The 26,521-nt window shown below is 42.8% G+C and overlaps 3 protein-coding genes and 1 pseudogene across 4 annotated transcripts in view; 1 reads left to right on the top strand and 3 right to left on the bottom strand.

Moving 5' to 3' along the window:
- LOC309648108 (uncharacterized protein) overlaps positions 1-26,521 on the top strand; it is a 363,120-nt gene that overhangs the window by 329,341 nt on the left and 7,258 nt on the right. The window contains exons 4-5 of the mRNA XM_082436242.1: positions 14,294-14,384; positions 21,929-22,096. Of these exons, the coding sequence (XP_082292368.1) occupies positions 14,294-14,384; positions 21,929-22,096 (259 nt within the window). The remainder of the gene's footprint in view (positions 1-14,293; positions 14,385-21,928; positions 22,097-26,521) is intronic.
- Positions 1-26,521, bottom strand: part of LOC309648134 (zinc finger protein 610-like) — a 412,471-nt gene that overhangs the window by 42,936 nt on the left and 343,014 nt on the right. The gene's annotated exons all lie outside the window — the stretch shown is intronic.
- The window catches only part of LOC309648189 (uncharacterized protein), a 284,457-nt gene that overhangs the window by 24,706 nt on the left and 233,230 nt on the right, over positions 1-26,521 (bottom strand). The window lies entirely within an intron of this gene.
- Positions 14,393-21,921, bottom strand: LOC309648319 (acidic leucine-rich nuclear phosphoprotein 32 family member B-like; annotated as a pseudogene). The gene is made up of 3 exons: positions 17,837-21,921; positions 17,038-17,477; positions 14,393-16,710 (listed from the first exon to the last, which is right to left on the bottom strand). The product of its transcript is annotated as an acidic leucine-rich nuclear phosphoprotein 32 family member B-like (transcript).

Consider the following 26,521-nt stretch of genomic DNA (forward strand, 5'->3'; position numbering starts at 1 on the left):
GGAAAGACAGAGGGTTTGTTTATTTATTTATTTTTGGCCCTGCCACGTGGCTTGCAGGATCTTAGTTCCCTAACCAGGGATCCATCTCCGGGCCCCCAGCAGTGAAAGCCTGGAATTGTAACCACTGGACCACTAGGGAATTCCCAGGAAGGACTTATTACCTGCAGCAAGTTAAGGAGAACACTGGGGATCTTTCCCAATGCTGTGTCTCACCAACAGCAAAATTGGCAAAGTTTTTTGTTGGGGGTTGTGCCTCGAGGCATGCGGGATCTTATTTCCCCTGACAAGGGATCGAACCCGTGCTCCCTGCAGTGGAAGCACAGAGTCTTAACTACTGGACTGCCAGGGAAGTCCAACGGGATGTTTTAAGCTAAAAGTACATGCCTATTCATGAAGGGACTTGGGCTGTCAATTGAGTCCAAGCTTTAGTTGATTGAAGTAAGGAGGGTCAGAAAGGTCATCATCAACATCCAGTTAGGTTCCAGTTGACCTGGTGGTTGAGTGCTTCAGGCTAATCTTTACTACTGAAACAGAACTGGGAGTCATTACAACTGACGTATTGTCTTTGCTATTGTTAGTTCTCTTGCCTGATAGCAGGCTATGTTTCTGCCTTCCTTTATTCCCTTAAGATCTTTAATTCCTGAGACCTGTTCAAGGGCAAGCATTGTGGCCAGGCTTAGATCACGAAATGGCTAAGGCAAAAATGGTTTCTCATATGTCAAGAAAGCCATTCCTGGTTCTCTTTTTCTGGGGATCCTCTAACCTATCTTGTTACCTTACCGAACCAGGTTTCTTGACCCAATGTTCAGCAAGACATGAAGGTTTGCAGCATGCCGCAGACCGGCTGCAGAAAGCTAGAAGTTCCTGGCGGTGAGGGGTAAGGAACTGAAAAGCACCAGTATGGGATCAGAAGGGCCAAGACAACTGATGGTTGCAAGGCAAGTTTATTCAAAGAGCATGAATGTATATATAGGTTTAGTACGGAACGAATATTAGGCAATAAATCAGTAAACCTTGTATTTCCACATAATTCTGTCGCCACTGCCTATGCGTCAGCAATAAATCAGTAAACCTTGTTTTCCACATAATTCTGTTGCCACTGCCTATGCGTCAGCAATAAATCAGTAAACCTTGTTTTCCACATAATTCTGTTGCCACTGCCTATGCCTCAGCAATAAATCAGTAAACCTTGTTTTCCACATAATTCTGTCGCCACTATCTATGCGCCACTATCTATGCGTCAGCATGCTCTATGGGCCATTCTCTGGAGATACAGACTTCCCCCTTAGGGCAGCACGTCCTTCTTCTGGGGAACAACCAGGGGCTCTTAGATGCAGAGCAGGCACCTGGAACGAAACTGGCCGCAAGCCATTTTCCTTTTTTACGCTCAATACCGCCGCGTCAGGAGTGCATACCAAGAAAGAGACAAGCAGTTCTCCGGAAAGCAGAAAGCTGAATAAGCTTACAGCTTGGGGGCCACCACATTTCCCCCTTTTTTATTATTTTTTAAAGCTTGATAATGTAGTTTTAAGCCATGAACATCCTGACGCAAGACAGCGAGGCGCCGCATTACAAATCTGACAACACAAGGTAATAAACCGATCACCAATAAAAGTAGTACACCAATTGATATCGGGCCCGAGAGCCCTCCATGAATCCATTGTATCGGATTTAGCCCTTGTAGTTGATCTAATAATCCTTGAATCAAATTCTGGGGTCCATCTTCGTCCAGGTGGGCCTCTTGAATAGCTTGTATTTCGGCATTTAACTTTTGAATATCAAGGCTAATGTGTCCATCAGTCCATACACTTAATATATGCATTTTAACTTTTTCCCAATCCCATTGTGAATCATTATATAAATGTTGAGTTACACAAATCCAGGTATATTTGGCATGACAAATCAAACGCATTTTTAATTTTAAAGCCATAACTTGATCCCCTATTCCTATTAGAACATTTTTTAATTCATCTACTTCCGTTTTTAGTTGGGTATCAGTATGACTTTGTAGGGCTAATGCTACACTAGTATTTTTAGATAACTGATTAACATAATGAGCCTGGTGAATAGTTTGTGAAAGAGCAATCCCAGCAGTGGCCGCAGTAGCAGTTAAAGCTGCTAAGGCTAGGATTGCACATATTAGAACACCAATAAATCTCTTTGGTCGTTTTAATGCTTCAGTCAGTTCCAGCCAGGCTTGCATGCCAGGGTTATGCTACCATGGTTCAGACAAATTAACAGGTAACATTATATAAGAAGGTTGCTTCATAATCATAACAGATGCAGATCCTTTAACGGGCAAAACACAACTACTAAAGATACAATTAACACAAGTAATATTATAACCTATAGGATTCATAGTGTTTTCTACAATTAAATCTCCAATCAATAAAGCATAAGGAGGAGCGACGCAAGTAATCACCGGTCTATAAGAAAAGGATAAGGCAAGTTTCCAGAATTCCCATTGCTTGTAAAAAACAAGGCTGCTATTATTAACGGGGACAGAAGAAACTAGTATGGTGCCATTATCATAATCTAAAGTACACCAGAGAGAGGCTTTAGTCCATGTATCATTACAAACAGGAAAATCAGACTGCGGGAATTCAGAAGCCATAAAAGCAGGAAATTGTAGTCCTGTGACAGTCTTTACGACCGTAATTTGATGTCCAGCTAATAACGTCCCTTGATTACCCATGGTAGTTTCAATACACAAATAATGTCCAGTATCTTTAATCCTCAAGCGATATATGCATAGAGAATGATCCAACGAAGTATTAGAAGCAAGCTTAGTTACTCTAGCATTCATGTGAATGGGAACATCATCCTTATACCAAAATACAAAGGTGGATAAATCTCCTCGTCTAGAAACAGTCTGTTTGCAAGGAAGACAAATATTAGATCCCACAGCTTTATAATTTTTACGTAAATGAGTAAAAAATTGAGAATTTACAGTGGTTTGGTAAGAAATAGCATGTTCTAAAGCAACAGCCTTAACACAACCCGAATTGGTACTCATAGGACTTAAACAAACAGGGGGAGTATTAAACCAATTAGAGTAATTAACAGAAGTTTTAGTAATAGGCAAATTTCCTAGCACTCTTCCAAAAGTAGAATCATTATAGAGAATTGGAAGGTCAGCTTCAGACCATGTAACAGGTTGTAATAAAGGAGGATCGGGTACATAAGCCCAATAAGGTTTAGCCTCTATAGGTGGGGCTGCCAATACAGCTATCATGGCTAAAAAAAAAAGGTAAGAGGAGAGCGAGGATGCGCACTCTCTTCCATAATCCTTCCTGCTTGAAATACTAAACATTGCAGTTGATACCAAGTAATTTGATTTCGATCTCCCCTCGCCTCCCTGACAAGTTGTCTCCTACTCCGTCGCCGCATTCTTCTCGTCCGCCGGGGGAACCGGTTGGGCTGTGCTGTGGTCGACTGCGAGAGCCTCAGGCGACGCATTCTTCGAGTCAGGGTGTTTATGGGTGATGGCATGATCACGTCGAACCACGCGCTCCGGGAGCCACCGAGTAGAGTCTGCCTCCCCAGGGAAAACACAAACATGGCCCCGGCCCCATACTAAAACAGGGTCTGGTCCATGCCAAAGGTTAGTCATGGGATCTTTCCATTTAACAAGCGCTTTTTCAGGAGGGGTTCCAGAAAGACCTGTAAACAATCGTTCATAAGGCGTGTGACTAAATGCATCTAAAGTTAAAAAATTTAAAATAAATAAAGCATGATTAAGCATAATCTGAGGAGATCTATCATAGTCCCCCTTTTTTATTTTTTGTAATGTAATTTTTAATTGTTGGTTGGCACGTTCTACAATACCTTGACCCTGAGGATTGTAGGGAATGCCTGTTTTATGTGAAATATGGAAAGTTGCACAAAAATTGGCAAAAGCTTTACTCGTATATCCTGGAGCATTATCTGTTTTTTTTTTTTTTTTTTTTTTTAACTTTTGGGTTTATTTATTTTATTTATTTATTTTTGGCTGTGTTGGGTCTTCGTTTCTGTGCGAGGGCTTTCTGTAGTTGTGGCAAGTGGGGGCCACTCTTCATCGCGGTGCGCGGGCCTCTCATTATCGCGGCCTCTTTTGTTGCGGAGCACAGGCTCCAGACACACAGGCTCAGTAACTGTGGCTCGCGGGCCCAGTTGCTCCGCGGCATGTGGGACCTTCCCAGACCAGGGCTCGAACCCGTGTCCTCTACACTGGCAGGCAGATTCTCAACCACTGCGCCACCAGGGAAGCCCTTATCTGTTTTTAAAGCTTTAGGAATTCCCATAGATGCAAAACAATGAAATAAATGAGTAATTACATATTTAGTAGATTCCCCAGCCAAAGGCGTAGCACATATTAAATTAGAGTAAGTATCAACAGTTACATGAACAAATTGTAATTTACCAAAAGAGGGAATATGAGTAACATCCATTTGCCAAAGATGATGAGGGAGTAAACCCCGAGGATTGACTCCAAATTGTGGAACAGGAAGGTGGGGTAAACATTTAGATCAGGACTTAACAATGTATCGGGCTGTTTCTCTAGAAATAGAGAATTGTTTTTGAAGCCTAGCAGCAGATTGATGATGTAAATTATGTGATTGTGTAGCAAGATCCTGAGGTTGAGATAAACTTAAGGCTATAATCTTTGTATTTTCGTCAGCCAATTGATTTCCCAAAGACAATGGGCCAGGGAGACCTGAATGGGCTCGAGTATGTAATATGGCTACAGGAAAGTCATGCTGACGAATAATCTTTTGTAGTTGAAAGAAAGTCTGAAACAATTGAGAATCAACAGTATTGCCAATTATAGCGGTTTCTTTTTTTTTTTTTTAATTTTTATTTATTTATTTATTTTAACCACAGCGGTTTCTATGTTACGCAAAATAGTAACCAAATAATGGCTATCCGTATAGAGATTAAAAGAACAATATGAAAAGATTTGAAAAGCCAAGGAAATCGCATGTAATTCAACTCGTTGGGCAGAGGTATGATCTGTTTGTTCTTTATGAAGTAAGTCATCAGAAATAACCACAGCGATGCCATTGGCAGAACCATCAGTAAAAACATTTGGGGCATTGAGAATAGGAGTTGAACAGATAGTTTTAGGAAAAATAAATAGATGTTGAGTAGCAAAATGAAGGAGTTTATTAGAAGGATAATGATTATCAATAATTCCTGAATATCCAGCAAAAGCAAGAGCCCAAAAATCAGAGACAAATAATAGCCAAGAATATTGATAAGTAGTATAAGGTATAATAATAGAATTTGGTTCATATCCTACCAACTGAATATTTCTTCTACGACCCAACTGAACAAGGGTTGCTATTAACTCATAATAAGGTGTAATGACTTTATTAGGCGTATTTTTCATATGAATCCATTCAAGAATTCCTGTTTCTTGCCATAATAAGGCGGTAGGGGTATGTGACGTAGCACAGATTATTAATAGTATAGGTAAAGAAGGCTCAATTCTAGTTAGCTGAGCAGATTGTATTGCTTTGTTTACAAGCTTGAGTGCTTGTTGAGCTTCAGAAGTTAAAATACGAGGGGAAGAAGGATCAGGACTTCCCTTTAGGATATTAAAAAGAGGCTGTAACTGACCCGTAGTTAATTTTAAAGAAGGTCGCAGCCAATTAATATCTCCTAATAACTTTTGAAAATCATTTAAAGTTTTAAGAATGTCAGTCCGTATCTCTATCTTCTGAGGTGTAATATTATAATTTGTGATATACTTACCAAGATATGAGAAAGGTGGGTTCATCTGTACTTTGTCAGTAGCAATGACTAGTCCTGATCGTGACAAATGACTTTGAAGGGAATTATAAGCCTTAAGTAAAGTATGTTTATCAGAATAAGCAAGTAATAAGTCATCCATATAATGAATAAAATATATCTGAGGGAACTGTTTACGAACAGGGGCAATAACTTGAGCTACAAACTGTTGACATAAAGTAGGACTATTAGCCATACCCTGAGGCAGCATTTTCCATTGATAACGTTGCATAGGTTCTATAAAATTTAAAGAGGGTAAGCTAAAAGCAAATCGCAACTTATCAGCCGGAAATAGAGGAATAGTAAAAAAGCAATCCTTAAGATCAATAATAATAATCATATAATTTTTAGGTATGGCTGCAGGAGAAGGCAAACCTGGTTGCAGAGCTCCCATAATTACCATAGTTTGATTAACAGCACGTAAATCTTGCAATAAACGATATTTTCCCGATTTTTTCTTTATAACAAATATAGGAGTATTCCAAGGGCTATTAGACTTTTCTAGTCTGCCCAAAGCAAGCTGTTCATTAATTATATTATGGGCCGCCATTAATTTCTCCTTAGAAAGGGGCCATTGGTCCACCCAGACAGGATTATCAGAAATCCAAGTTATAGGGTCAGCATGTGGTGGAGGAGAATCCAAGGCCCCTAGAAAAAACCCAAGCCTGTTTTATCCCGTTTATTATCAATCTGTAAGGGTAATTTATTTCCCTGTTGATTTTTTCCCAAACCATTCCTAGGATCATACCCTTGATTTAACAACATATTAGTTACAGTAGGGTTGGGACTAAGCAATAGGATTCCCATTTGTTGTAATATATCTCTTCCCCAAAGTTTAACTGGCAATCCGGGCAATACGTAGGGTTTGAATATTCCTTGATTACCTTCAGCATCCTGCCAATGTAGGTATTGCGAACTTTGTTGTGGAGAATTAGATTGGCCGATACCTTGCAACTGTGTAATGGTTTGGTGCACGGGCCAATTTTTTGGCCAATGTATAAACGAAATAACAGAAACATCAGCACCAGTATCTAATAACCCAGAAAAAGGCCTTCCATTTATTTTTAATACCAATTGTGGTCTTTCCCTACCAATTTGTTGAATCCAATAAACTGCATCAGAGGAACCGAAAGCCCCAGTTCCTCTTTTGTTATGTTGTAAAATTTTTCCTTCTGGTATATGTGGAATTAATAGAAGCTGAGCTATTCGCACACCGGGCGTGATAAGAAAAGATCCTTTTGATGTTTGAACCATAACCTTTAATTCCCCTTCATAATCAGCATCAATCACCCCAGGAATAATAGTTAAGCCTTTCATAGACATACTACTTCTTCCAAGGATTATACCAACTGTTCCCTGGGGTAAAGGCCCAAAAGTTCCCGTAGGAAGGGCTTGGGGTCCCATATCCGAGGTTAATAAGAATTGGGTGGAGGCACAGAGATCCAGTCCTGCACTATTTGGCGTGGCCCTTTGAAGGGAGGAGATTCCATTCCCTGAGGAACAAAGGTCTGAGCTGGAGGCGGTGGAGCAGGTTGTGGGGGGATTATTGACATTGCTCCAATTGTTTGATGGGGCCGGAGCAGGCCCCTCCGGAAGTTTGCCGACAAGGGAGTTCCATCTTTATGAGTCACTGATCGACATTCTTTAGCCCAATGCCGTCCTCTTTGGCATTGGGGACAAATTGTGGGAGGAGGAGATTTACCTTGAGGCACAGAATTTACGATAGGCATATTAGGAGTATCAACAGTACAATTTTTTGCAAAATGATTTGGCTTCCCACATTTAAAATAGTTTTTACTTTTAGCATTTGGCCCAAATCCTGCCTTAGTTAGGGCTGCAGCTATAGCTGCTCCCTGTAAGTAAGATGATCCAATATCAGAACAAACTCGAATATAATCCTCTAAATTTCCTTTCTTTTTCCATGGACGTATAGCTGCTTGACAAATATTATTAGCATTTTCGAAAGCCAATTGTTTGACAATAATTGCTCCTGAAGGACCATCAGAAATAATTCTATTAACAGCCTGTAATAATCTATCCACAAAATCAGCATAAGGTTCATCTGCCCCTTGCCTTATTTTAGCAAGGTCTTCAGTCCTAGTGGAGGCAGGTAAATGTTTCCATGCATGTAGAGCTATATGATTGATCTGAGCATAAGCCACAAAAGGGAAAGCTAATTGATCCTGTAAAAACTGATGTTAAAAAAAACAAAAACAAAAAAAAACTGATGTTGTCCTTCCCCAATCAACATATCATAATTTACTAGCACATTATGTGCAGTATTTCTTTCAGCTTGTTCAGCAGCCTTTTCATAATATTCTGATTTCCAAAGTAAATAGTCGCCACCAGTGAGACAAGCACAAGCAATAGATTTCCAGTCTGCTGGAGGCAATGCTTCTGTTGCAATAGTATCCAACATAGTAATAGTGAAAGGGGCTATAGGCCCATATTGTGCACAGGCTGCTTTTATAAATTTATTTATTTATTTTATTTATTTTTGGCTGTGTTGGGTCTTCGTTTCTGTGCGAGGGCTTTCTCTAGTTGCGGCGAGCAGGGGCCACTCTTCATCGCGGTGCGCGGGCCCCTCACTGTCACGGCCTCTCTTGTTGCGGAGCACAGGCTCCAGACGCGCAGGCTCAGCAGTTGTGGCACACGGGCCCAGCCGCTCCGTGGCATGTGGGATCCTCCCGGACCAGGGCTCGAACCCGCGTCCCCTGCACTGGCAGGCAGACTCCCAACCACTGCGCCACCAGGGAAGCCCCCCAGGCTGCTTTTAAATCTTTCAAAACCTTAAAGGAGAGAGGCTGATATTCCCGATTATTTTGTTGTGGATTTTGAGGATTGGGTCGTTCCACCACCGGGCAGCAGAATAAAGGATCCTCCCCTCTATTAAGAGCTCCCCGTACTGCTTGTTGTAAAGGACTAAGCTTAGGAGGGATAGGGACAGAGACATGTAATTGCTGTAACCGCGGAAGAATATTTTCATCAGGATATTTTTCAGCCTCATATTTGGCTTCTTCATCCGCTAGATCAAAAGAAAAGTCATCATCATCAAGTGAATTAACACTCTTTATCCTCGGTGTCAAAGGAGGAGCAGTAGCTATTGCAGCAATATGTTCTACAGATTTAGCTGTTAATTTTGGAACTGAATCATAAATTGGATTAAAACAATCTCTTATTAAATTCCACAAGCTGAAAGTGGAAACTGAAACAGAAGATGGTCCATGTGCTTCATGATATTTAGATAACTCATCTCCTACACGAGTCCAAATTGCTAAGTCCACTGATCCTCCTTCAGGGAACCAAGGACAAGCATCATATACTAATTGCAAAAATTCCAGAAGTTGTGAGGTAGTTACCTCAATTCCACGGGCTTTTAACATTGAAAGCAAAACCTGAGCAAATAAATCACGCTCCTTAGAGCCCTTTTGTCCCATATTATTTTACTTCTGACTCTTTCTCGAGTTACCGTCCTAAAAACGAAATTATTTCTTGTGGCCACACTATCTCACTCGAGAGTTCTACTTACCTGAAATCTTCCGAAATGCCTCACGCACTCAGGTCCCTGTGCGGGCGCCACTTGCCGCAGACCGGCTGCAGAAAGCTAGAAGTTCCTGGCGGTGAGGGGTAAGGAACTGAAAAGCACCAGTATGGGATCAGAAGGGCCAAGACAACTGATGGTTGCAGGGCAAGTTTATTCAAAGAGCATGAATGTATATATAGGTTTAGTACGGAACGAATAGCAGACAATAAATCAGTAAACCTTGTTTTCCACATAATTCTGTCGCCACTGCCTATGCGTCAGCAATAAATCAGTAAACCTTGTTTTCCACATAATTCTGTTGCCACTGCCTATGCGTCAGCATGCTCTATGGGCCATTCTCTGGAGATACAGACTTCCCCCTTAGGGCAGCACGTCCTTCTTCTGGGGAACAACCAGGGGCTCTTAGATCCAGAGCAGGCACCTGGAACGAAACTGGCCGCAAGCCATTTTCCTTTTTTACGCTCGATACCGCAGCGTCAGGAGTGCATACCAAGAAAGAGACAAGCAGTTCTCCGGAAAGCAGAAAGCTGAATAAGCTTACAGCTTGGGGGCCACCACAGCAGCAGAGAAAGTTTTATTCATGAGGCAGCCAAGCTAAGTGATGGGAGAACAAATATCAAACCCACCTCCCTCATGGCAAGACCTGGGACATAGGAAAAGTGATTGGAGATAAGAAAAACATGAGGTAATCCTTGTTCTGCACCAGCACAACTAAGTTAAAGGCTTCTTCAGGGAACTCATGTTCAGAAAATGGCTCTTAGCATGTTCAGAAGGTGGAGTTTTTGGCCCTCGGATGTCAAAATGTCACAGAGCAGACACTCACAGATGCGCAGGTGGAGGGTCAGTGGTTCTAACTACTTGTAACCAGCTCGGCATCAAACTGGACACAGCTGACTCCAAGTTTCTAAAAAACAACTTGGACAAACATCTTTAGCTAAATGACACTTGCAGGATGTGCAAGCTTTCCTAAAAATAATTAAAGTGGGCTTGATCCTCAAAAGCAGGTTACAGTTTATTATTTATTTAGCAAGTTAAATAGATCTAACTGGTGACTACCTTTGGTTTCAACAGTAAATCAAAATAAGCAGGAGGCAAAGCGGCTACACAGAGTTCAAAAGACACACGTTTCTAAATCCCTAAAGAGACGCTTTACAGGCAAGGCTGGGGGTGGGGGAGGGGATGCAGAGGCCCCGCCTCCTGCCCCCGCCCTCGGGGGGGGCCCCCCCGCAGGCCTGGGCGCTCTCCTCGCCCCGCCTCCTCGCGTAAGCGCCTTTCGCAGTCCCCGCCCCCAGGCTGCTCCTTCTGCGCCTGCGCAGTGTTCTACGGACACGGAAGCGGAGAGACCACCCTGGGTCACCACGGATAGCTGAAGTCACTTTTCGGTGCGTGAGTTTCTTCTTTCTACTGTATCTGCGCTTCGGGGCCTCCCCCCCATACATCCTCAGAGTGTGGGACTTACTGCGGAATTTTAAATACTCGCCCCCGCCCTTACATCCTAAAGAAATTCACAGTGGGGGTCGTTTCCCTTTGGGGTTGAAATCGCTCTGAGGCCCGTCCCGGTCCTTGGGTTTTAGGCCTTCGGTCCACGTAGACACCGCCTTTCGCGCCGTTTTGCTGTTTGAAACCTTTTACTGTCTCCGCCTTCGGCCTGTAAAGCCCTCTTCCGCGAGGTGGATGCGCGTCCCCCCAGCCTCGCCCTCTGGAGGGCAGCGCCGGCCGCCCCGCTCCCGGAGAGGCCGCGTCCTCTCCCCGGTCCTGGGATTCTGCAGAGCCCGCCCCTCTCCGGAGACCCCCTCCCTCCCCGCCCCCTCTGTCCTCGCGTCTCCTCAGGCCGGTCTTTCTGCGTGAACGCCCAGTGTTCTTCGGTCCCCAGTTCAACTTGTTTGGAGAATGGCCAACAGAGCAACGTGGTGCTGGGAGAGGAAGGGGACAACTGGAGGCGAGAGTAAACGAAGAGAGAGCAGGAAGGAGGCGTAGCCGTGTGGGGTGCCAGAGAGTGGAAGTCAAAGGGAAGGTGACAGGGATAGAAGGGGTGTAAGCCGAGGACAGAGAGGGAGCAGCGATGGAGGAAGAAAGAGGAAGAAATATATGGAGGTTTCGGGCAATCAGAAAGGTTGAGGAGAAAGAAGAACGAGAGGAGGAACAAGTTGCGGAGTGCGGCAGGACGGGAGTGAGGGAAGAAACAGGCGGGGAGAAAGGGCAGTAGAGCAGAGGGGCATAAAAAGAGACAGAGAAAGAAATACAGAGATATATAAACGGAATGACACGGAAACACATAGCAGTGCAGGTAGAGGGGGGAAACTGGATCCAGATGGGTGGTGAGTTGTTTGGATACGGATGATTAAGGTGTAATATATTGATTTGCGGCTTTGGAATCTAATACAAATAAAACTTGTTTGTTTAAATTATACAGATAAGGATGAGAAGTGCAGAACTCCTGTGCACAGGGCTTGTGCATTTTGTAATTATTTGTAACAGAAGATAACTTCCGTTTGCAAGCCCTGTTCAGCCAGCGGGCAGTGACCTCACTCCGTTGTGGGTCACCCCCTTCCCTTTTCCTAACACGGGGTAGAGGACTATGGACAGGAGTCGTGCAGCGAGAAATGACTGACTCTGTCACTACATGGTGCCTTTTTAAAGGAACATTAAATGTGGGTGTTTCTTTTTTTGTACTGGATTTACTTTTTTCTTGCTGTTTTCTTTACATTTAATTCTTTTTGTAGCTTGGAATAAATCTTAGTGTATTCAATTTCTACTTTCCTATAAATAATTATTAACTTCTGAAATAACCTTTGCTGGTCTTCTATAATCAAGTCACGTCATTTTTTTCTAATTATGATGTATTCTCAATTTTTTTTAATCTTTGACACCAGAATTATTAGATTAAAAAAATTCACAAATTATTTCACTTTAAAATTTTTTTGAGGTTTATTCGATATCTGTGTGCTTCTTCCTCTTTATCTTAGATTATTTTGATGAGTACTTGGTAAACATGTCAATGATCTTTTATATTAACCGTCAAAACCTAGTTTAACCAGTTAGTCTAATAGTCTGTTCTCTTCCTTTTTGTGTGATCTGGTAAAAGAGTGAGCTATGAGGGGACAAGATGTTTCCTTCAGGTCCCTTTTGACCGTTCTCTGCAAATGACCTGAAACCTTCTTCCAAAAAAACCCATCCATTCATGATGAAGAGGGCACACACACACACGCATGTGAACACAAAATACCGAGAATGGGGAACCCTTGTGCACTGTTGGTGGCAATGTAAATGGTACAGCTTTGTGGAAAACAGTAAGGAATTTCCTAAAAAACTGAAAATAGAACAGGCACAGGATCTAGCAACCCCACTTCTGATAGTATATCTAAAAAAACAAAAACAAAAGAAAACAAAAACAGGAAATGAAAGCAGTATATTGAAGAACATACCCAAACTCACATGAGCTTTACTGCATATGTGTATATTTCACAACAGCCAAGGTACAGAAACAACCTAAATGTCTGCTGATAGATGAGTGGGTAATGAAAGCATTGTGAAATATTATTTAGCCATAAAAATTAAGGAGATGTGCCATTTATGACAACTTGGATCAGTGTAGAGAACATTATGCTAAGTGAAGTAAGCCAGACAGAGAGAGACAGATATTGTATGGTCTCCCTTGTATGTGGATTCTACAAAAGTCAAATTCATAGTAACAGTAGAATGGTGGTTACCAGGGGATGGGGGTGGGGAAAATTGGGAGATGTTGGTCAACAGGTACAAACTTCCAGTTGTTACATGAGTAAGTTCTGGAGTAAGGTATAGTGTGGTCACTATAGTTAATCATACTGTGCTACTAAATACTTGAAATTTTTGGAGAGAGTAAATCTTTTTTTTTTTAATTTTTAAAAATTTTTGGCTGCATTGGGTCTTCATTGCTGCACGTGGGCTTTTCTCTAGTTGTGGCGAGTGGGGGCTACTCTTCGATGCGGTACACGGGCTTCTCATTGTGGTGGATTCTCTTGTTGTGGAGCACAGGCTCTAGTCGCGTGGGCTTCAGTAGTTGTGGCTTGCGGGCTCTAGAGCGCAGGCTCAGTAGTTGTGGCGCATGGGCTTAGTTGCCCCGTGGCATGTGGGATCTTCCCGGACCAGGGCTCGAACCCGTGTCCCCTGCATTGGCAGGCAGATTCTTAACCACCGCGCCACCAGGGAAGTCCCGAGAGTAAATCTTAAGTGTTCTCACCGCACAGACATGAAAAATGGTAATTGTGAGTTGATAGATGTGTTAATTCCTTAATTGTGGTAAATATTTCACACTGCATATGCCTGTCAAATGATCACATTGTACACCATATATATATATAGATATAGAATACATATAGAATATATACCATTTTCATTAGTCAGTTATACCTCAGTAAAGCTGGAAAAGACAAAGAAAGTGAGAGGTGTGCTGGGCTTGACTCCTCTGAGTGGTGCTTAACCCAGACTTCACATTAGATTGCTGAGGCATTTTGCACATATGTTTTGTGTCCCCTGACCAGATATTCCCCTTCAAATAGTTGAGGTTTGGCCCAGCCTCAGTAATATTGAAAATTCCCCGGGTGATTCTAATTTGTATCCTTTTGAGCATCATGGCTCCAGGTCCTCCCGTTCCTGAGGGCTGAGATCTGGGCTGAGGCTGAGGGGCTCTGCTCTGCGTGGGGATGGATCAGGGCTGGTCTGTGACCTGAAGGGGGTCGTCGGGTCCAGCTGAGGTGCCCACTGCTGCTGTGTACGTGGGGGCCTCACCAGGAGGGGAGCCTGATCTGAAGGAAAGTGTGGGGAAGCTCCCTTGTTGGTCTCTGTGTGGGAGTTTACTGTCCTGAGTCCCTCCTGGGACAGTGGGCAGCAGGGGACTGTCTGTTCCATGTGCTGAGGTCTTCCCTGTGTGTGTGGTGGTGACTCAGGAAGGGGCTGTGTTGATTCCAAGCATTAAACAGCATCTTTCCAACTTTCAAGGTCAACCTCTAAAGACTCAACGTTGTCTGAGGAAGAAGCCCGGAAGATGAGGAAGAGGAAAGAAAAGGAGTCAGGAATGGCTCTTTCTCAGGTAAAGTCATATTCTCAGTTGTTTCTTCTGTCTGTCCTTCCTGAAATGCCCTTCTTTGGACTCGCTGATCTCTGACTCTGAGCCTGACACCTGTACATTCACACTCACCTGGGGGCTTCCCTCAGGGCCTGTCATCTCCACTTAGAGCCTCCACTAAGCATAGTCCTGGGCAGGGATTCGCACCCATGAGTTGGAGACACCGTGTCAGTGCTATTGGGCAGCAGGGATCGCTTAGGGGCCCCATCTGGATGCAGTGTCCACTCTCTGTAAACCCTGATAAAGAAGCTGCACGTGGAAGCCACATATTAATATGTACAAATACCTGGTAAAATCTAGAACATAGACCAATAAGGGGAAATCAGTTCTGTTTTAGTACACTTGAAGCTAAATGAGTGTACTTCATTTCAAAATCTTAATCATTGGGAATGGAATGGAAAGTTCAGAGACATCAGTGATAGATGGTGTTTTATTCCATCACTGATTTTAAACTTTGAAATCAACCTAAGTCTCTTGACACTTAGAGATTCTTTAAATCATCTTCATCACCTTCATTCCTTGGAGGTTGTCTTTTCGCACTACTCACTGTGTCCTTTGACACACAGAAGATTTTTTAAGTTTGATGCAGGTAATGTTTCAGCTTCATTCTTTTGCTGGTAGATACTCAGTTTCCCAGCAGCATTTGTTGAAGAGACTGTCCTTTCCCTGTTGTGTAGTCTTAGCATCCTTGTCAAAAATTAGTTGGCATACGTGCAGGGGTTTATTTTTGAATGTTCTATTCTGTTTTATTTGTTCTTTTTTTTTTTAAATTTATGTATTTATTTGGGGGCTGCGCCGGGTCTTCGTTGTGGCACGCGGGATCTTCATTGCGACATGTTTAGTTGTGGCATGCGGGATCTTTAGTTGTGGAATGCATACTTCTTAGTTGCGGCATGTGTACTTCTTAGTTGCAGCATGCAGACTTCTTTGTTGTGGCATGCGAACTCTTAGTGTGGCATGCATGTGGGATCTAGTTCCTGGACCAGGGATCAAACCCTGCATTGGGAGCACGGAGTCTTACCTGCTGGACCACCAGAGAAATCCCTGGTTTATTTGTTTAAATATCTGTTATGCCAATGCCATGCTATTTTGCTTTTTAATATGTTTTGAAATCTGAAACAGCACGGTATCCATCTTTCTTCTTTTTCAAGAGTGTTTTGTCTACTTGGAATCCCTTAAAATTCCATATGAATTCTAACATTAAGTCTTCCAGTTCATGAGTAGGGGATGTGTTTCTGTTTATTTTTTAGCAGAGTTTAGTAGTTTTCAGTGTACAAGTCTTTCACCTCTTTGGCTAAATTTACTACTAAGTGTTTTTTTTTTTGTTGATTCTATAGTAAAAATGATTGTCTGTTTCAGATTATTCATTTTGAGTGTATAGAAAAGCAGTGATTTTTTTTGTGTTGATTTTGTATCTTGCAACTTTTCTAATATTGTTTTTTATTTATAACATTTTCCTTGTGGTATCTTTATGGTTTTGTACATATAAGATCTACTCATCTGCAAAAAAAAGATAATTTTACTTCTGTATTTTTCTTGCCTAATTGCTCTGGCTGGGTATTGCAGTATGTTGCTGAATAGTAGTGTAGAGAGTGTACATCTTTGCCTTCTTTCTGACCTTAGAGGAAAAGCTTTCATCTTTTACCATTGATTTTGATGTTAGCTATGTGCTTTTTTTTTTTTTTTTTTTAACAAACCCAAAATGTTAAGATTTTATTTACAAAGCTTCTTTGTTGTACAGAAAGAAAGATGCTGTTACAATCTCAATGTAACTGGCAGCCACGGACGGTTGACTCACCAATCACAGCTATCCATGCAACAGCAAGAGTCTTACATGAAAACCTAACAACGTTTACAATTCTGTTGGGATGAAGTCCCCAAGCTTGGTGGTGGATTTCCAAGAGGGACTAAATGGAGGAAGGCGGACTGTCACAGGAACTATTCTTTGGCTCTTTGGGTGGGTGGGTGGGTGCCCTGTGGTTTGTATCACAGCTACCTTTTTTTTGTTTTTTTAAACAGCTACCAAATCCATGTGAGCCGTCCAACCAGTACTGAACAGTTCTCTTTTTGCAGGTTATTTGGGGTCTTAATCATCTTCTCCTTCATCATCTGTTTCTCTCTTCCTCTTCTCACCTTTCCCGCTTTCTTCCTCTTCTTCCTCCTCATCCTCATCTTCATCTTCATCTTTATCAGCTTCTCCATCATGTCCACATTCTTCTTCCTCCCCACTGACTTTATCTTCATCCTTCCCTTCTACATCTTCATCTTCTTCATCATCACACTCTTCTTCCTAACCATCCTCCTCCTCCTCCTGGTCCTCATCTTCTCCTTCATCGTCCTCTTCTTCATCCTCATCATCTTCATCTTCATCAGCTTCTCCATCATGTCCACATTCTTCCTCCCCACTGACTTTATCTTCATCCTCCCCTTCTACATCTTCATCTTCATCTTCTTCATCATCACACTCTTCTTCCTCACCATCCTCCTCCTCCTCCTGGTCCTCATCTTCTCCTTCATCGTCCTCTTCTTCATCCTCATCATCTTCATCTTCATCAGCTTCTCCATCATGTCCACATTCTTCCTCCCCACTGACTTCATCTTCATCCTCCCCTTCTACATCTTCATCTTCATATTCTTCATCATCACACTCTTCTTCCTCCTCCTCCTCCTCCTCCTCCTCCTGGTCCTCATCTTCTCCTCTTCATCGTCCTCTTCTGCATCCACACCATCCACCTCGGCATCTGAGTCGGGTTTCACTGTCCTCTCGGTCATAGCCATCCAGGTAGGTCAGCTGGGGCAGGAGCTTGAAGACACTCTCTTGGTAGTCATTCAGGTTAGTAACCTCACAGTTAAACAGATCCAGGCTCTTCGGACATTCCAACTTTTTCGAAGGTTCCAGGGTGCTGATATCTTTTAGTTTATTTCCACTTAAGTTTAGATGTGTAAGATTTGGAAGTTTTTCTGCTAACATATCCAGACCTCCAAAGATTCTGTTGTCACTGGGCTCAAGCCTTTTCAATTTAGGTAGTTTGGGGAGATTTGAAACTGAAATCAAGCCTACATTTATTTTTTTAAAATAAATTATTTATTTATTTATTTATTTTTGGCTGCGTTGGGTCTTTGTTGCTGCGCGTGGGCTTTCTCTAGTCGTGGTGAGTGGGAGGCTACTCTTCGTTGCAGTGCATGGGCTTCTCATTCCGGTGGCTTCTCTTGTTGCGGAGGAGGGGCTCTAGGCATGTGGGCTTCAGTAGTTGTGGCACGTGGGCTCAGTAGTTGTGGCTCGCAGGCTCTAGAGCACAGGCTCAGTAGTTGTGGTGCACGGGCTTAGTTGCCCCGTGGCATGTGGGATCTTCCTGGACCAGGGCTCGAACCCGTGTCCCCTGCATTGGCAGGCGGATTCTTAACCACTGTGCCACCAGGGAAGCCCAAAGCTACATTTATTAAACTGAGGAACTCTAAGTTCACAAATTCAGCCATTAGGCCCTCAATTTTCCCATATTTGGTTTGCAATTGTCCAGGACAAGTTCTCGAACAGCTGCCGGGGTCTGGTTCCTCAGCTCCAGGTGGATCCTCCTCTTCATGTGCATGTTTCTCTCTTCCCCCCTCTTCAAACTTAACTTTCCGCGGCGGGGGCGTAGGGAGGAGAGGCGTCCCAGCCTGCGCAGCGAGGACGGTCAGAAGGGGTCTGCTAGCCGCAGGGCCCGGCGGCGCGGTCCCGGGCGGTGGGCGGTGTGTGGGCAGGCGAGCGGAGCCCCCGGAGCCAAGTTACTCACGGGAACGGAGAGAAAACATGGAGGGAAAGGGGGGCTGGGGCGCAGCGCTGGTCTCACTACCGCCGCCCCCGGCCGCGGCCCTGCACTGCGCTTAAACCGGCGACGCGGCGCGGGTGGCTCCGCTGGGCTCCACGGCCGCGGCGCACCAAGGACGTGGCGGGGAGAGGCGCCTTAGCTATGTGCTTTTAATATTAGCTGTTATTATACTGAGGTGATTTACTGAGTGTTTTTATCTTTAAATGTCCTTGACTTTTGTCAAATGCTTTTTCGGCATCAATTGAGATGATCATGTGTTATTTTTCATTCATTCTATTAATGTGGTGTATTGATTGATTTTTTTTTTGTGCTGAATCATCCTCGCCTTGCAGGTTTTTGATTACTGCATCAATCTCTCTAGGTATGACTTGGTTCACATTTTTTATTTCTTTGTGATTAGATCTTTGTAGGGTGTTTTTCTAGGAATTTACCCATATCTTTTAGGTTATGTAATTTTTTGGCATAAAATTGTTCATAGTACTCTCTTTTAATAGTGATTAAAATTTTCTGTGATTCAGTTACAGTTTTTCCTCTTTCATCTGTGATTTTAGTTAATTCAATATTTTCTTTTTTTTTTTTAGCCTAGCTAAGTGTCAATTTGTTCATCCTTTCAAAAAACCAACTTTTGCTTTTTTGATTTTTATGTAGTTTTCCTATTTTATATTTCATTTATCTCTGGTCTTTATTATTTATCGCTTTTGTTCTGATTTGAGATCTTTTCTCCTTTTTTTAAAAAATTAATTAATTTATTTATTTTTGGCTTTGTTGGGTCTTCATTGCTACGTACGGGCTTTCTCTAGATGCAGCGAGCAGGGGCTACTCTTTGTTGCGGTGTGTGGGCTTCTCATTGTGGTGGCTTCTCTTGTTGCAGAGCACTGGCCCTAGAGCGCACAGGCTTCAGTAGTTATGGCTTGTGGGCTCAGTAGTTGTGGCTCGCGGGTTCTAGAGCACAGGCCCGATAGTTGTGACGCACGGGCTTAGTTGCTCTGTGGCATGTGGGATCTTCCTGGACCAGGGCTCGAACCCGTAACCCCTGCATTGGCAGGCAGATTCTTAACCACTGCGCCACCAGGGAAGTCCCAGTACATTATATTTTATACTTCATTTTCGTCTAGATATTTTTAAAGTTCCCTTGTCATTCCTTCTTTATCCTGTTGGTTGTTTAAGAAGGAGATGATTAATTTCCAGATTTTATGGATATTTGTTTTTCTTCTGTTATCTGTTTCTGTTTTCATTTCCGTGAGGTAGAGGAGATATTTTTTATTATTTCAATCTTCTTAAACTTGTTAAGGTTTGGTTTGTGGCCTAACAAATTGTCATGGAGAATGTTTCATGTGTGCTTGAGAAGGACGTTTTCTGCTGTTATTGGATGGAATGATCTCTCTATATCCATTTGTTCCCATTGGTTTATAGTGTTGTTCAAGTCCTCTGTTTCCTTACTGATCTTCTGTTTGGTTCCATCCATAAGTACAACTGGGGCATTGAAGTCTTATACTATTACTATGCTGCTGTCTATTTCTTGCTTCATTTCTGTCAATGTTTGCTTCATATATTTGGGAGCTCTAATGTTAGATATATAAATATTTATAATTGTTATATCTTCTTGGTGAATTAACCCTTTTATCATTATATAATGTTTTTTGTCTCTTGTGACATTTTTTGTCTTTATTTTGTCTGATGTTATGTAGTTACCCCAGCTTTCTCTTTATCATGGAATATCTTTTTCCCTCATGTCACTTTAATCCTATCCATGCCCTTAGATTTGTGATTTTTAACAGTTCTAGCTCTTTGACTCTCTCTCTCTGTTTCTCCCTCTCACTCTCTGCTTTTTCCTCCCTTTTACATCTTCTACTTGCTCAGACATACTGTACAGTGGTGAACGGCAGGAGCCCTGGCCAGCCCACTTTTCTCCACGGTAATTTCAGAGGACATGCATCCAGTGTTTTCTTCTGATCATGACGTTTGATGAAATACTTTTGCTTAATAAGGTTTTCCCCCAATTTCATGTTTGTCATGGTTTTTAATTATGCAATGATTTTTGGAAGTATCTAATACTGTGATAAATTTTTTTATCTTCATCAGTTAAATTTCTGTGTAACACTAATAAGAGATGGGAGCTACAGTATTCTATGTATATTTTCATGTTTGTACCTTTTTTTTTTTTTTAAATTTTTGGCTGCGTCGGGTCTTAGTTGTGGCTTGTGGGATCTTTCTTGCGGCACGCAGGCTTCTCTCACGTTGTGGCACGCGGGCTCCAGAGCGCGTGGGCTCTGTAGTTGTGGCGCAAGGGCTCCAGAGCGCGTGGACTGACACACCTCCTCTCATTTCAGTTAATTATGTGTTTACACATCAGTGCCTGAGTGCATGAATGTGTAAGTCCATGGCTTTTATAAAAGACATCATTTAATTAGTAAGTTTTATATTTTTTAGCAGTTGAAATTATATCTTTTTTTTAAAGATTTATTTATTATTTGTTTATTTTATTTATTTTTGGCGTTGGGTCTTAGTTGCGGCACGTGGGCTCTTCATTGTGGTGCATGGTCTTCTCTCTGGTTGTGGCATGCGGGTTTTCTCTTCTCTAATTCTGGTACGCAGTCTCCAGAGTGCATGGGCTCTGTAGTTGTGGCGTGGGGTTTCCAGAGCACGTGGGCTCTGTAGTTTGTGGCACGCGGGCTCTATTTTAGGCGCGGGAGCACTCAGTAGTTGTGGCATGCGGGCTTAATTGCCCTGCGGCATGTGGGATCTTATTTCCCTGAGCAGGGATCGAACCTGCGTCCCCTGCATTGTAAGGCAGATTCTTTACCACTGTACCACCAGGGAAGTCCCTGAAATTATATCTTGAGTGTATTCCATGGCTTTAAATTTTTCCTACACTGTCACGTTAATGTTTTATAGTAGGAAGGTTATTAATATCTTCTGTGTGTGTGTGTGTGTGTAGTGACCTTTTATGCAGTTCTATAGGTTAACCTTGAAATTGTCTCAAGTTTTCTCAGGGAACCCTCTGTCAGTTTACATTTATCCTCTATCCGTCACTTAACTTTGATATTTTATGTTCCATTCTAAAGTCTGACTACCTGAGTTTTCGTGCTTGCTGTGCCATTTCCTAGCTGTGTGTTCTGAGGCAAGGTTCTTAGAGTGTCTTGGACACAGTTTACTCCTCTGAAAAATAAAAATGGGACTTTCTCTAATGAGCTATTATGTTGATAACAAGTTCATACATGTAAAACATTTAGAATAATGCTTTGCATATAGGAAGCATTCAGACAGCTCTAGTCATTGCTCTTGGTATCATCATAATTTAAGATTTTGACTTTTCTTTAAAGCCACTGTGGACTTTGTCATCTCTGAAGACACCAGTCATACTGTAGCTCATCTAAATATTGAATATCACTCAGCATGTGAAACATAATATATAACACTTCTGCCTGGACATCCTGTTGTTGAATTTTATTTGTATGCATTTCATGTATTGTCCAAAAAAATGAAAAATCCATATTCAATGGAAGATATTATAATCTCTATGAAAAAGCATAAGAAATTAAAATTCGAGACCCATAATTTGCTCTAAATACATTAACATGGATCTGTCAGAATACATACTTCAACTGAATTGATCCTTACCCCTCTCTCTTCTTCTCATTTTGTGTGAAAATAAGGACTCTCCTCATGGCCCGTTGGTGAAATGTGTTTTCATTTCAGGAACGGTTGACCTTCAAGGATGTGGCCATAGAATTCTCTCAGGAGGAGTGGGAATGCCTGGACCCTGGTCAGAGGGCCTTGTACAGGGACGTGATGTTGGAGACCTACAGGAACCTGGTCTCCCTGGGTGAGGATAACTTCCCTCCAGAAATTGGGATCTGCCCTTATGTATCTTTGCATTTTCCCTTCTCTGCATTTTGGGAGCCCCTGCATTGCTTCACTGAGCTCAAAGCCGTGTTGACTCAGACATGAAAAGCTTCATGGTGTAGTGTCAGGAGTTTAACGTTGTCCTTTCTTCTGGTGATCTGCCCACTTCATGATACACCAGGAGTTGTTCCAGAGCTTAAGTATTGATAAAGCCCAATTGGAAACTTAAAATATCTGATTCCCTATTTCATACTGCTGTGCTTTTGAGTCACTATTCTTTAAAAAATAAATTTATTTATTTATTTTAATTTTTCTTTTTGGCTGCGTTGGGTCTTCATTGCTGCACGTGGGCTTTCTCTAGTTGCGGCGAGCAGGGGCTACTCTTCATTGCAGTGTGCAGCCTTCTCATTGTGGCGGCTTCTCTTGTTGTGGAGCACGGGCTCTAGGCGCGCAGGCTTCAGTAGTTGTGGCTCACGGGTTCAGTAGTTGTGGTTCGCGGGCTCTAGAGCGCAGGCTCAGTAATTGTGGCTCACGGGCCCAGTTGCTCCGCGGCATGTGGGATCTTCCCGGACCAGGGCTCGAACCCGTGTCCCCTGCATTGGCAGACAGATTCTCAACCACTGCGCCACCAGGGAAGCCCTGAGTCACTACTTCTTGGAAGAAAGCCAGTTACCTGCACATGGTACTATTCTGTCTGCATTCAGAAGGAGGCAAGCAGTGAATGAACGAATCTGTGAAATATTTTTTGAGACCCATTTGTTGTATGCTCACTCCCGTGCTGATCAAAGAGCTGGGATTCTGGGAAACCCACAACACATTATTTATTTTCTCTTTTGGGCAGTTATTTCTGTTCCTGACCTGAATATTATTTGCATTTTGGAGCAAGAGGAAGACCCCTTGACTGTGAAGAGTGACATGAAAATAGCAAAAAACCAGTGGGTGGGGATGTATCAAAAGTATGAACACAGGTCAGACCTCAGATGGGCAGAGAGGAAGCCACACCATTAATGGTGTTTGGAAATCTCTCCCTTCGTGGGAAGAGCTCTTTAGGAAATTCGAAGCTTATTACTTACGAACTTTTCTCAGGGGAAATCTTTCTTCTCCCCAGCATAGCACACTCTCCTTCAGTGTGTAAAATTCTTCCTTTCACCTCCCTGTGGTGCTGCAGCTCCAATAGAATCAAAGGCAAGGTCTTCATCATGATCTATGCTCTGCCGTCTGGGTCTTGTGAACTTGTTGCTTGATTTGAGGAGCACGTGGTGAGTTGTTTCAAAGGCATCTGTTTCCCCCTTGGTCTCTTCTTCTGTACTTGATTGCATGGGATTTTCCATTAAGAGCTGAGGCCTCCGTAGTCCAAACCCCTGGACCTGTCTCAGTTTGGTGTACCTGGAAGAACTAATTAAATGATGGGAAAACAGTGGCTGCTCTTAGATCCCATCTGGCACCTCGGAACCTGCGTGGATCTGTTTCAGGCCATGTCTGCCATTCAGATACCTCAGCCATTTCTTCGTATTTTGTTTTTGTTTTTTCCTTTTTTTTTTTTGACTGTGCCGTGCAGCTTGCAGGATCCTAGTTCCCCAGTCAAGGATTGAACTTGGGCCCGTGGCAGTGAAAACCCAGAATCCTAACCAGTGAATGTGCCAGGGAATTCCCCCTCAGCCATTTCTTCTATTCTGCTTTTGCCACATACTTTTGGGGGGTGTGTAGTGGGGAAATGGGTTGGATCTTCTGTAATTGTTACTTAGGAAAACTATAAACAGTATGGACGAAGAGATTCTCTTTGATCCCCAATTCCACATGGGGAGCATGTCTGAATCTCTGAGCTTGGCGACTGTGGGTAGAGCCCGTGGTCCCGTGTTAAAGTTCTGTAATATCTGACCCCAATATATTGTATTTTTCTTGTTCTTTTACCTCTCTACTTAGTCTGGGAATGTAGACTCTTCTTGATGTCATATTTTCTTTAGTTTGCATGATTTTGCCTCTGAAATTGCTTTTAAAATACCCATTCTTAGGTATTTGAAATTTCATCCTTTGTTTGCTTGTTTGTTGCTGTGGTAAGCCATCTTTAGGTGATGAATAACTTCTCTCCACTCTCCTGTGGAGTGGGTTTACTTGGAAACATAGCATTCTTTTTTTAATAATTTATTTATTTATTTATTTATTTTTGGCTGTGTTGGGTCTTCGTTGCTGCATGTGGGCTTTCTCTAGTTGCAGCGAGCGGGGGCTACTCTTCGTTGTGGTACACAGACTTATGATTGTGGTGGCTTTTCTTGTTGCGGAGCACGTGCTCTAGGCGCGTGGGCTTCAGTAGTTGTGGCACGTGGGCTCAGTAGTTGTGGCTCGCGGGCTCTAGAGTGCAGGCTCAGTAGTTGTGGCGCACGGGCTTAGTTGCTCCGCCGCATGTGGGATCTTCCTGGACCAGGGCTCGAACCTGTGTCCCCTGCATTGGCAGGTGGATTCTTAACCACTGCCCATCAGGGAAGTCCAGAAACATAGCATTCTTGATGGAGATATTTTTACTAATTCGTCACAATATTACTCTGTTACATACAGAAACACCACTTGAAGCTATTCACTAGAGTGGTCAGCATGTCCCAGGATACTGAAATAGAAAGCATCACAGGAGCTTGAGGGGGGACTTCCCTGGTGGTCCAGTGGTTAAGACCTCGTGCTTCCAATGCAGGGGGCGCAGGTTCAATCCTCGGTCAGGGAACTGAGATCCCACATGCTGCATGCCCAGAAAAAGAAAAAACACAAAGAAACACTTGACTGATAAGTGTTTCCAGTTTTTTTTTTTTCTGGTTTTGAGGCGTATCACAAAAGCGTGTCTCAAGAGCAACTGTGACAATGTTTTTCACATATACTAATCATCATCCCCTTGGAGCCTCAATAAATGGTATAGGAATTTCTCCTTGGGTCAACATCGTCCAAGTTCACATCCTCATATCTCTGGGGCTGTTGACTAAACTGTTCATTCCACAGTTTTCATACCCTGTATGTGTCATTGTTTATCCGACTTCAACAAATACTATTTTGAAGCACCCTTTTTTTTTGTGGTTTTTAATTTTTTTTTAAAATTTATTTATTTTATTTTATTTTTGGCTGGGTTGGGTCTTCATTGCTGCTCGCGGGCTTTCTCTAGTTGCGGCGAGCGGGGGCTACTCTTCACTGCGGTGCGCAGGCTTCTCATTGCAGTGGCTTCTCTTGTTGCAGAGCAGTGGCTTCTCTTGTTGCAGAGCACTGGCTCTAGGTGCGCGGGCTTCAGTAGTTGTGGCTCGCGGGCTTAGTTGCTCTGTGGCATGTGGGATCTTCCCAGACCAGGGCTCGAACCCGTGTCCCCTGCATTGGCAGGCAGATTCTCAACCACTGCGCCACCAGGGAAGCCCCCCCCTGAAGCATCTTAATGAGAGAGCTTATGAAGTTGAATGATGCCTTCAATGAAGTACTGTTTTTTCTTTTTTTAAGTAAATTTTTACTTATTTATTTATTTTTGTCCGCGTTTGGTCTGTGTTGCTGCTTGCGGGCTTTCTCCAGTTGTGGCGAGGGGGGCTACTTTCGTTGTGGTGCATGGGCTTCTCATTGTGATGGCTTCTCGTTGCGGAGCACGGGCTTCAGTAGTTGTGGCATGTGGGCTCAGTAGTTGTGGCTTGTGGGCTTAGTTGCTCTGCGGCATGTGGGATCTTCCCAGACCAAGGATCAAACCCGTGTCCCCTGCATTGGCAAGCGGATTCTTAACCACTGTGCCACCAGGGGAGTACCTCTAAGCATTATAAATGAACTTGACTTTTATTTATTTAGTCATCAGGTTCATATTTTTATGATATTCTTAGTTTTCTTGTTTTTTTTTGTAATGTGTGGGTGGTTGAATTGGGGAATGTCCCTTCATTGTGAAATTGGTGACCAGACTCTTTTACAGTTCTTCATCTATTTTCAGTATTAACCCATTATCACATACGTGATTTGCAAATATTTTCTCCCCCTTCTGCAGATTGTCTTTTCATTCTACTGAGTGTGATTTGACGCACAATAGTTTGTAATTTTGACGTAGTCCAATTTATCTGTTTTTACTTCCGTTTGCTGTGCTTTTGCAGTCATATGTTCTCAATCATTGCTGTATCCAATGCCATTAAGATTTTTTCCTATGTTTTCTTCTAGGAGTTTTATGCTTTTAGGTTGTATGTTTAGATCTTTGTTCTGTTTTTTTAATTAATTAATTTATTTATTTGGCTGTGTTGGGTCTTAGTTGCAGCATGTGGTATCTTCGTTGTGTCATGTGGGATCTTTCGTTGTGGCGCACAGGCTTCTCTCTAGTTGTGGCATGCGGGCTCAGTAGTTGCAGCGCATGGGGTTAGTTGCCCCACGACATATGGGATCTTAGTTCCCTGACCAGGGATCGAACCCGCATCCCCTGCTTTGGAAGGTGAATTCTTAACCACTGGACCACCA

The sequence above is a fragment of the Balaenoptera physalus genome (genome assembly GCF_965194825.1).
Source record: "Balaenoptera physalus genome assembly, chromosome: 19".
Taxonomy (NCBI): domain Eukaryota; kingdom Metazoa; phylum Chordata; class Mammalia; order Artiodactyla; family Balaenopteridae; genus Balaenoptera; species Balaenoptera physalus.